Below are 10,978 nucleotides of genomic sequence, written 5' to 3'. Positions count from 1 at the left end.
ATAAAGTCTTTCCTTAGCCCGTATAGCAGAACTACCCTTGATAGTTATCTTGTATTAAGAATTCAATTTTTTTTTTTTTTTTTGGTTATAAGGATTGGCCACTGTGTTAACAGTGTCTCGATATTCTTATCAGCACAACTTGATAAGAAGCGAAAATATTTTAGGCTTAAATAGAAGAGTGTTGTAAGATGGAAAACCCCAGCTTTTTGTACATAATGTACAAAATCAGCTAAAGCATTAGTGAGGTTGTTTGCTCCGCGAGTTGTGTAACCAGTCGTGATACTCTAATTGAATATTGAGATAACTTCGAACCCTTCTAATGATATTAATTAGAGTTTAGGTGTCTAGTTATTAAAATATATAATTTATTATTTAAATTTTAGAATTTAAATTTTAAAATTTAGGATTTTAAGATTCGTATTTTAGATAAAATAGATATATTATATAAAATAAATTATACATAATATGTTATCAAATAATAACTCTTATTTAAATGAAAATTATAAAAATTATCTGATACACAAGTGGTGCAAATTTTAGTTTTTATAAACATGTTTATTTTAATATTTGTGGGATATATATCTATTATTCAAGATTTATATATTTAAAGCTTTGGGGTTTATAACAACTTAGATTTTAAAATTTAGAATTTAGGTTTTATTATTTAAAATTTTAAAATTTAAAATTTAAATAGATATATTATGTAAAATAAATTTTATTCAAAGAAATTTATTTAATATATAATTATGTAAATTTTAGTTTATATATGTTCGTCTATTTTTAGGGTTTAGATGTTATATTTGTAGTTCAGAATTTATAAGGGTTTAAATTTAGATTTTAAGATTAAAATAGATATATCACGTAAAATAAATTTAAGGTTTAGAGTTCTTATTTACAGTTTAAAATTTAGGGTGTAGATTTTTATAAGATAAAAGCCACTAATTTTATTAAAAATAGGAAAAACAGTCAAATTACAATGAAGGTTTATGATCACAATTATAAACTAAACACATAATAAGAAATAGGCTTGATTATAAAATAAATGCTAAAACTATATTATTTTTCCTAAATAGGTGCCCAATTTTTTTTTAAATCATTCAGATGCCTAATGTTAAGCATTAAAGTAAGTATTAAACATCGACGTTAGCAACGAAAGTAGATCCTATGAAGGGACATCTTTTATTGTTACAAAAGGTGCATGGACTGAAGGAATATGAAGGAGGAAAAATGGCATCAAGTCCCTTCAAGTGGGTTTTTCCCCATTAGGCCATATGACTAAATTAATTGGTCCAACAGGTCACTCGAATTTATTTTGCAATCTATGATAAATGCTACAGTATAGCACAAACTCGTCACGTCGACGTGATGAATTTGGTAGAAAAATATTTTTAATGATCTCGAATCAGTTGGCTCCACGTTGGTCAATATTATAGTATACTTCTAGACACTAGTCACCTTGACGTGATAAGTCTCGTGAGAAGTATTTTTTTTAATTCGATAAATAATTTTAAAAATATTTTTTTTTAAAAATATTTTTTTAAAAAAATTCGTCACGTCAAGGTGACGAGTTACCTAGGAATTTAAAAATAAAATAGTCGTTGGACAACTGGAAAATTTTGAATTTTAAAAATTTTAACCATTGAAACTCATCATGTCGACGTGACTAGTTTCGTCGAATTTGATTTTTAAAAAATAATTTTAAAAATTGTTTAATACATAAAAGATAATTTTATTACAAAATAATAATAAATGTTCTTACAAACTATGACAATGCATAATAGAATTTATTTATATTTTTGTAATTTTTTACGATGTCGAGGAGTGGTCGAATCATAATGGCGAGGGCTCTTCAAGTACGTCGTGGTCATCTTCCTTAGTCATCTTCTTCTTCGTTTGTTTGTTGATCAGGAGGTGTAATGAACATCACTCCAATTTGAGATCCACCTATACAGTGATGGAGTACTTAAGGTATTTGATCCCGTCATTGTCGTCATTGAATCAACTTGCTACCGAAATAAGTACCTTGTTGACCATATATAATATGATCCTATTCACCTCCACCCGCATGTTTTGTCGAAGATGCTTGAGTGCTTTGCATTGCATCCCATGAACCTCCAACCCAATTAGGCTTACTCTCCATTGAAACATGATATTGAGGATAAAAACCATAACTGGTCTAAGATGCAAAATACTTGGCAGAAGCAGAAGACGAGATGTCGATGATGATGATGTTTTCTTACCCTTTGCGAACTTGGCCTTCATTTGTTCCCATTGTTGTAACCTTTCCCGTATTTGATCTGTATACAAGTTAGAGATGTCACAAAATACTTGAAAATCATTTTTATCTGAAAAAACAGTAAAATTTTGTTTCTTTTAAAATAATCAAATTTACTTCAATCACTAAAATATTTAATTACGAGAAATCGAAAAGTAATATTTTATCATTTATTTCAAAACATGTTTTTAGGCAACAATGCATCAGTTCGGTATTGTTTTATAATAAGAGTAAAACTGCCTAAAAACTACTTACTATAAAATCATATCGTTAGTGTAACACCCCAATCTATGAGTTAAAATTTCATATGATATTTATAGAAGTGGTCTCATTAAAATTTTGGCTATCAAGGAATTTTGAGAAGGTTGAGGACTCTAAGTATAATTTTGCCTTTCTTTGGGTTCAAAAACTCTAGAATTCACGTGAATTCTATACATTATTGATTGATGTGAATTTGTTTATTATTATTATTAATTTTATAATGTGAATAATGGAGACCATAAGTGGGGAGAGTTTCATTATTTTATGATTTTAGTATAATAATGGTGGTGGGTGCATTTGATAGAATAAGACAATTTTATTTGTCTTACTATCTGTCTATTCAAAAGAGTTGGTACGCTCAACTACTCATAAACTCATGTTAGCAATGACGAATAATGAGCGCTTTGTTGAACCCACTCCAAAATTATTATAAAATTTAACGCTAAAATCAGTAAAGAGAATGGTAGAGGAGTACAAGAATCCGGAGGTTGTCTGGGTGGCGAGACGCTAACGATAACTCAGGTGACGACTATTTCAAATCGCGACACCGCCGTCCAAGTGGAGTTCTCGGAGGCAGCTCGGCCTGCTATCAAGGTGAGCAGCGATTGGGTGATGGAAAGAATGAAAAAAAAGGGATTTCATCATAAACGCCTATCGTGATCACTGCATATTCATGGACCGCGGTGGCACCCTGTTGGAAGTTTTTGCCGAGCTAATGGGGACAGTCGAGTGGAGAGCTTCGAAGAGTACAATATATTACAAACATGGGGATTTTGTTCCTGGTTTGAAGGTGGATGGTATGGATTCTCTCGTTGTGAAGCAAGCTTTCAAGTTTACTAAAGAACATGTCTTTAAGAGTGGAGCAATAATTCTTGTAATGGACTCCTATAGGTATTATGGTCACTCCATGTATGATCCTGGAAATATCGATAGAACACGTGATGAGAGTAGTGGTGTTAGACAGGAGCGTGATTCAATTGAAAGAATTCGGAAGCTAGTATTAGCACATGACCTAGCTAATGAGTAAGAGTTAAAGGACATCGAGAAGGAAGTGAGAAAAGAGGAGGACGATGTAATTGAGCAAAGGAAAGTCCAATGCCTGACCCTTCAAAACTGATAAATAATGAAGAAGCAAATCACGTGGGTTGTAGGAAAAGTTTAATAAAGGATGAAGGGTAAATCACAATCGGAGTCATCCAAGTTTGGTGAAAATTAAACCTTGTCTTCTATTTTTTATATAATTATGAATGTTGTCTACTGGTTTGAATAAGATTATTTTGGTCACTTGCCTTGGTAGCTAAGTATTAAATTGGCCCTTTGAGTTCTTAATTTTTTCAGTTATGTCCCTATATTACAGAAAAGATTTTTAATAAGATATTTTTATGGCTAGGAAATTTATTTTGGAATTTAAGTTCGATATTTAAAGGTTCGAGTTATTGAGAAAAAGATTAGAAGCTAGAACTTGAGTTGGTTAGCTTAAATTCAAGAGTTATTGTTTGGGTTTTTCTCGACATCTTGAGTTCGATTTCGCAGTCTGTTTCGCCAAATTCGAGCCCGGTAAGCTATTTTTCATTGATTTATCATCCGATTCGATCCGTTTTTCAGAATTAAGATCCGTTTTTGATGTAATTTTTGTTGATATGGATCCGAGGAAATATTGAAATATGATTTCAAGATCGAGGGCATTCGAATGGAATTTAATGGTCGATCAGTATGGCACAGAAATCGAGGTAATACTTTACTACCTCTTTATGCTTTATAGAACATGTTGGTATTGGTAAATGCATGAATGGAAATGTTTGAGCTCATATGTGTAATTAATAAAATTCTATACTCGATACGAATGCAGTTGAAAATAAGTAACTGAATATGACTCAGATGACTATTATAAGAAATTGGAGTAAAGTTGGAATTAAGTGATAAAGGAATCAACCATGGATATGTAGGTTATAATTTATCATCAATTTATCTCATTAAAGGTACTTGGATGATAAATTATGAGAATATTTTGATTAGGTAAAATTAAGAAAATACCCTTATGTTGTAATAAGGACAAGAATTGTTCCTGGAAGTTGGTTAATAACTCTGAAAAGGCATATTGATCTGATAAATTTACAGATGTGCATAAGAAATGCTAGTTTTGCTTGGAAAATTCGGTTAATAGGTTTTAACCGCAAGAGGGTTTATGCACGATACTAGAAGTATGTTAAGGAATCATTCAAGATTTGAGAATGTTCCGAAAAGAAATTAACCATAGGATCTCTAAATTATATTTATTTTTGTTAAGAGTAAATACTGAAATTATCTGGTTAAGAAATTACGAAAATACCCTTGAGATGTAAAATAATCTGAGTTGACCCTGAATAAGAAAGTACTTTGAGGATTCGTACTTAATTCGATTAAGTATGAATTTAATTGTTAAGATCATGTCTTTGTACAGAAAAATTCATGATATTATGTTTGTTAAATCTGAGAAGGCACTTGACCCAGAAATATCCGAGTTATGAGTTAATACCTGAAGAAAAATTTATCAGAGGGTGCTCTTTTATCATAATTGTTCGAAGGGACTGAAATAGATGATAAATTGGAATAAAATAATAAGACATAATGGAAGGAAATGATAGAAATACACTGAATCTATAAAATGACCAAAATATCCCTGTAATGGAAATGACTCAAGAATATCACCAAGCCAAGGAATGAATGGACATCCTCAAGCTTTGAAATGAATGGAAAAAAACATTGAGCATCAAAATGACCAAAATACCCTTATGACCTAGATTAAGTAGATGTTGGATTAATTAAGGAATCCAAATAAACATGGATGTTGTACTACTATTTGAAGTTATGAAACGCAACTTAAGCCGGTCAAACAATGCTAGTGTTATATCAATACTTGAATGGCATAAGTACCACTTGAATGCTAGTTCGTATTCTCAAGTTAGGATTGATGATAATTATGGAAATACTCAGCTCAGCTCAAAGCTAGAGTGCATTCGATATTAAGAAATGAATATTTGTGAGATAAATCAATCACGAATACCAAAATGATTTTAGTATATGACCAAAGTGAACTGAACGAAAGTACGTGTATCCGAAACTCATAAGTGTTTGAATTTCTCTGGAAAACTCTGAAGTAACCGGGATAGCATTAATTGCTAAAAGAACCAACGAACCTTAATGACGGAGAATTTAGTAAGTAATTGGATGAGTCTGGAAATATAATAAACTTGTATGATGTACGGTCTCTATGGATATGAACTAAGAATCAAATACGTAATTAATTCTTGATATTGTTGTAATGTGGAAAGAAAATAAAGATTATAAGGATGCTTGTTCGATTCCTTAAGGTATATTTAGCGATGATTTTGAAATGATTTATGGATAAGAATTGTTGGTATTATAGAGTGAATACCAGGAAGGGCTTGACCGGTCGACAGACACCAGTTCTGAGAGTTGTTCAGCTCAAGTTGTTCAGTAATCCGATCGATTGTCATGGATAGTAATTGCCCAAAATATTTGTTTCTCCTTTATCAGCTCAAATCACTCCGGCCATATCTGATTCGTACAAGTAACTCAGATGCAAAGGAATCTGGATACCCAGATTGGTTGAGTAATGAAATCACTCTCCATAAATCTGAATCTAAAATTCATTCGGTATAAAGGTTTATGATGACTTTCCTGATGCACATAAATCATATTGGAATTCTAAGGTATCAACATTAAATGGCTGATTAGATCAGTTAGTAATTGATTCTCTCCAATATGATCTCGTTCCTGGAATCTGATCAAATTATATAAGTTTCGTGTTATCCATACTGATAACTACAATGGCCTTTGAAAATACTTGGATCCTCTAGTGTGTTCCCTATGTACTACATAATTGTTTTATCTGTTTTAAAATAAGGTACACAGAAATCTATGGTTATTGTTTTATGTATGCACCGACTTAATGGTGATGGCTTATGGATTTGTATCACGGTATAAATTGTATCTTGGAGATACTGATTTGTAAAGTACAGCTCTGATCAAGTTGGAAAATTTTATTGACCTAACGTGACTCTTAGGTAGGCTCTACGGCCTTGAGATTATTTTTGGGTAGGCCCCGCGGCCCTAAGATGTGTTCTTAGGTAGGCCTCATGGCCCCAAAACTTTCTTGGGTAGGCTCTCAGGCCCTAAGATGTTCCCTTAGGTTAACTCTTTATACGATGGGTTTTTAAACCACTATAAAATTTTACTGAGATATTATTTGTTTAGTGTACCTATCATGATTTTATCGTACTGTTGGAACACACTAGACATCTTATTCGACTTCATGAAAGCGTGATAGTATGAAAGGTTTCTTATGAACTGAGATTCATGACATCTACTTGATGAACTACTAATGGAACCCCAGATTATTCCGTAACTGGTATACGTTTGATTAAATAAGGAAATTATGGTTTTCCATTTATCTGCATGTCCTTTAGCATCATCAGGTTGTTCTGTATTACTGAGCTTTCTGAAGCTCACTCTATTACTCACCATTGCAGGTTAAAAGAATTGTACCAGTGCAACTATTGATATCAATAAGGGAGTTCTTCCGGCGTTGTTTGCAGAGTATGGTACATGTGATTAGGGGGCATGTAATTGTATTTTGTTTATTTACGAGTCTGAAAATCTGTTTTATTTCTGAATGCTGATAAAACAATTATGGGTTATATGTTTTAATAAAAGTTTTAAATTTTCTGAGATTTTTACGGTGGGTCGCTCCGGTGGCCCTAATGTGACACTCTATATCGGATCGGGCTACCCGCATCGGTCTGGGGTGTTACATTTAGTGATATCAGAGCTATGGTTTGAGTCAAAAAATTTCAAGATAGACCGGCTGGTCGAATATCAAAATATGTCTGATCAGTACATGCCCCTAGACTGTAATCGTACCTCTCTGAGCCGGAACTCCAGGGCTGAGTCCCTATCTGTAACTAGTAAACCAAAGTTTCTATCTGTTAAGGCTATACTTGTACAAAAAGGAATAACAGTAACATCTGTCTAAACGTTGTAAAGTACCCCTGATCCATGTGAGAGTTAATTATCTGGGAAATTATGACTCGACTACGGAAATGAAATTGTGATATTCTACTACTCTATGAGCCTATTCTCATGACCAAGACTAAATTGATTACTCATGGAAATTTTAGATCGGGTTATTTTATTGGACTGAGGGAGAGTTCAGATAAAATGTAAACTCAACTGGTTAAGGATTAGTAGAGGATACATACTTCTGTAAAAGCTACTTGAAGATATGGAAGAATTGATGGAATTTTCATTTCTGCAATTATGTGACATGAATGAATTTCGAGGACGAAATTCTTATAAGGAGGGGAGAATTGTAACACCCCAATCTATGAGTTAAAATTTCATATGATATTTATAGAAGTGGTCTCATTAAAATTTTGGCTATCAAGGAATTTTGAGAAGGTTGAGGACTCTAAGTATAATTTTGCCTTTCTTTGGGTTCAAAAACTCTAGAATTCACGTGAATTCTATACATTATTGATTGATGTGAATTTGTTTATTATTATTAATTTTATAATGTGAATAATGGAGACCATAAGTGGGGAGAGTTTCATTATTTTATGATTTTAGTATAATAATGGTGGTGGGTGCATTTGATAGAATAAGACAATTTTATTTGTCTTACTATCTGTCTATTCAAAAGAGTTGGTACGCTCAACTACTCAAAAACTCATGTTAGCAATGACGAATAATGAGCGCTTTGTTGAACCCACTCCAAAATTATTATAAAATTTAACGCTAAAATCAGTAAAGAGAATGGTAGAGGAGTACAAGAATCCGAAGGTTGTCTGGTTGGCGAGACGCTAACGATAACTCAGGTGACGACTATTTCAAATCGCGACACCGCCGTCCAAGTGGAGTTCTCGGAGGCAGCTTGGCCTGCTATCAAGGTGAGCAGCGATTGGGTGATGGAAAGAATGAAAAAAAGGGATTTCATCATAAACGCCTATCGTGATCACTGCATATTCATGGACCGCGGTGGCACCCTGTTGGAAGTTTTTGCCGAGCTAATGGGGACAGTCGAGTGGAGAGCTTCGAAGAGTACAACATATTACAAACATGGGGATTTTGTTCCTGGTTTGAAGGTGGATGGTATGGATTCTCTCTTTTTGAAGCAAGCTTTCAAGTTTACTAAAGAACATGTCTTTAAGAGTGGAGCAATAATTCTTGTAATGGACTCCTATAGGTATTATGGTCACTCCATGTATGATCCTGGAAATATCGATAGAACACGTGATGAGAGTAGTGGTGTTAGACAGGAGCGTGATTCAATTGAAAGAATTCGGAAGCTAGTATTAGCACATGACCTAGCTAATGAGTAAGAGTTAAAGGACATCGAGAAGGAAGTGAGAAAAGAGGAGGACGATGTAATTGAGCAAAGGAAAGTCCAATGCCTGACCCTTCAAAACTGATAAATAATGAAGAAGCAAATCACGTGGGTTGTAGGAAAAGTTTAATAAAGGATGAAGGGTAAATCACAATCGGAGTCATCCAAGTTTGGTGAGAATTAAACCTTGTCTTCTATTTTTTATATAATTATGAATGTTGTCTACTGGTTTGAATAAGATTATTTTGGTCACTTGCCTTGGTAGCTAAGTATTAAATTGGCCCTTTGAGTTCTTAATTTTTTTAGTTATGTCCCTATATTACAGAAAAGATTTTTAATAAGATATTTTTATGGCTAGGAAATTTATTTTGGAATTTAAGTTCGATATTTAAAGGTTCGAGTTATTGAGAAAAAGATTAGAAGCTAGAAATTGAGTTGGTTAGCTTAAATTCAAGAGTTATTGTTTGGGTTTTTCTCGACATCTTGAGTTCGATTTCGCAGTCTGTTTCGCCAAATTCGAGCCCGGTAAGCTATTTTTCATTGATTTATCATCCGATTCGATCCGTTTTTCAGAATTAAGATCCGTTTTTGATGTAATTTTTGTTGATATGGATCCGAGGAAATATTGAAATATGATTTCAAGATCGAGGGCATTCGAATGGAATTTAATGGTCGATCAGTATGGCACAGAAATCGAGGTAATACTTTACTACCTCTTTATGCTTTATAGAACATGTTGGTATTGGTAAATGCATGAATGGAAATGTTTGAGCTCATATGTGTAATTAATAAAATTCTATACTCGATACGAATGCAGTTGAAAATAAGTAACTGAATATGACTCAGATGACTATTATAAGAAATTGGAGTAAAGTTGGAATTAAGTGATAAAGGAATCAACCATGGATATGTAGGTTATAATTTATCATCAATTTATCTCATTAAAGGTACTTGGATGATAATTATGAGAATATTTTGATTAGGTAAAATTAAGAAAATACCCTTATGTTGTAATAAGGACAAGAATTGTTCCTGGAAGTTGGTTAATAACTCTGAAAAGGCATATTGATCTGATAAATTTACAGATGTGCATAAGAAATGCTAGTTTTGCTTGGAAAATTCGGTTAATAGGTTTTTAACCGCAAGAGGGTTTATGCACGATACTAGAAGTATGTTAAGGAATCATTCAAGATTTGAGAATGTTCCGAAAAGAAATTAACCATAGGATCTCTAAATTATATTTATTTTTGTTAAGAGTAAATACTGAAATTATCTGGTTAAGAAATTACGAAAATACCCTTAAGATGTAAAATAATCTGAGTTGACCCTGAATGAGAAAGTACTTTGAGGATTCGTACTTAATTCGATTAAGTATGAATTTAATTGTTAAGATCATGTCTTTGTACAGAAAAATTCATGATACTATGTTTGTTAAATCTGAGAAGGCACTTGACCCAGAAATATCCGAGTTATGAGTTAATACCTGAAGAAAAATTTATCAGAGGGTGCTCTTTTATCATAATTGTTCGAAGGGACTGAAATAGATGATAAATTGGAATAAAATAATAAGACATAATGGAAGGAAATGATAGAAATACACTGAATCTATAAAATGACCAAAATACCCCTGTAATGGAAATGACTCAAGAATATCACCAAGCCAAGGAATGAATGGACATCCTCAAGCTTTGAAATGAATGGAAAAAAACATTGAGCATCAAAATGACCAAAATACCCTTATGACCTAGATTAAGTAGATGTTGGATTAATTAAGGAATCCAAATAAACATGGATGTTGTACTACTATTTGAAGTTATGAAACGCAACTTAAGCCGGTCAAACAATGCTAGTGTTATATCAATACTTGAATGGCATAAGTACCACTTGAATGCTAGTTCGTATTCTCAAGTTGGGATTGATGATAATTATGGAAATACTCAGCTCAGCTCAAAGCTAGAGTGCATTCGATATTAAGAAATGAATATTTGTGAGATAAATCAATCACGAATACCAAAATGATTTTAGTATATGACCAAAGTGAACTGAACGAAAGTACG

At 32.7% G+C, this 10,978-nt stretch overlaps 2 protein-coding genes across 2 annotated transcripts; both read left to right on the top strand.

Annotated features, from left to right (window-relative positions):
* Positions 1-2,876: 2,876 nt before the first annotated feature.
* LOC120171012 (pyruvate dehydrogenase E1 component subunit alpha-1, mitochondrial-like) lies at positions 2,877-3,735 on the top strand. The gene has a single exon (XM_039178832.1). The coding sequence runs from the start codon at positions 3,210-3,212 to the stop codon at positions 3,561-3,563; it is 354 nt and encodes a 117-aa protein (XP_039034763.1). The 5' UTR covers positions 2,877-3,209; the 3' UTR covers positions 3,564-3,735.
* Positions 3,736-8,171: 4,436 nt separating this feature from the next.
* Positions 8,172-9,099, top strand: LOC120171048. Its single transcript, XM_039178856.1, has 3 exons — positions 8,172-8,242; positions 8,343-8,686; positions 8,781-9,099. The coding sequence occupies exons 1-3, from the start codon at positions 8,172-8,174 to the stop codon at positions 8,885-8,887; spliced, it is 522 nt and encodes a 173-aa protein (XP_039034787.1). The 3' UTR covers positions 8,888-9,099.
* Positions 9,100-10,978: the final 1,879 nt, after the last annotated feature.

This window comes from Hibiscus syriacus, unplaced genomic scaffold (assembly GCF_006381635.1).
Source record: "Hibiscus syriacus cultivar Baekdansim isolate YM2019G1 unplaced genomic scaffold, ASM638163v2 tig00111810_pilon, whole genome shotgun sequence".
NCBI lineage: Eukaryota > Viridiplantae > Streptophyta > Magnoliopsida > Malvales > Malvaceae > Hibiscus > Hibiscus syriacus.
This window is presented reverse-complemented; position numbering and strand designations above follow the sequence as displayed.

Bases quoted from the DNA above. Each gene is read 5' to 3' on its own strand.
- LOC120171012 (XM_039178832.1), top strand. From the start codon at position 3,210: ATGGACCGCGGTGGCACCCTGTTGGAAGTTTTTGCCGAGCTAATGGGG.
- LOC120171048 (XM_039178856.1), top strand. From the start codon at position 8,172: ATGGTGGTGGGTGCATTTGATAGAATAAGACAATTTTATTTGTCTTAC. The intron at 8,243-8,342 runs GTACGCTCAACT...CGCTAAAATCAG, and splicing joins CTGTCTATTCAAAAGAGTTG to TAAAGAGAATGGTAGAGGAG. The intron at 8,687-8,780 runs GTATGGATTCTC...GGACTCCTATAG, and splicing joins TCCTGGTTTGAAGGTGGATG to GTATTATGGTCACTCCATGT.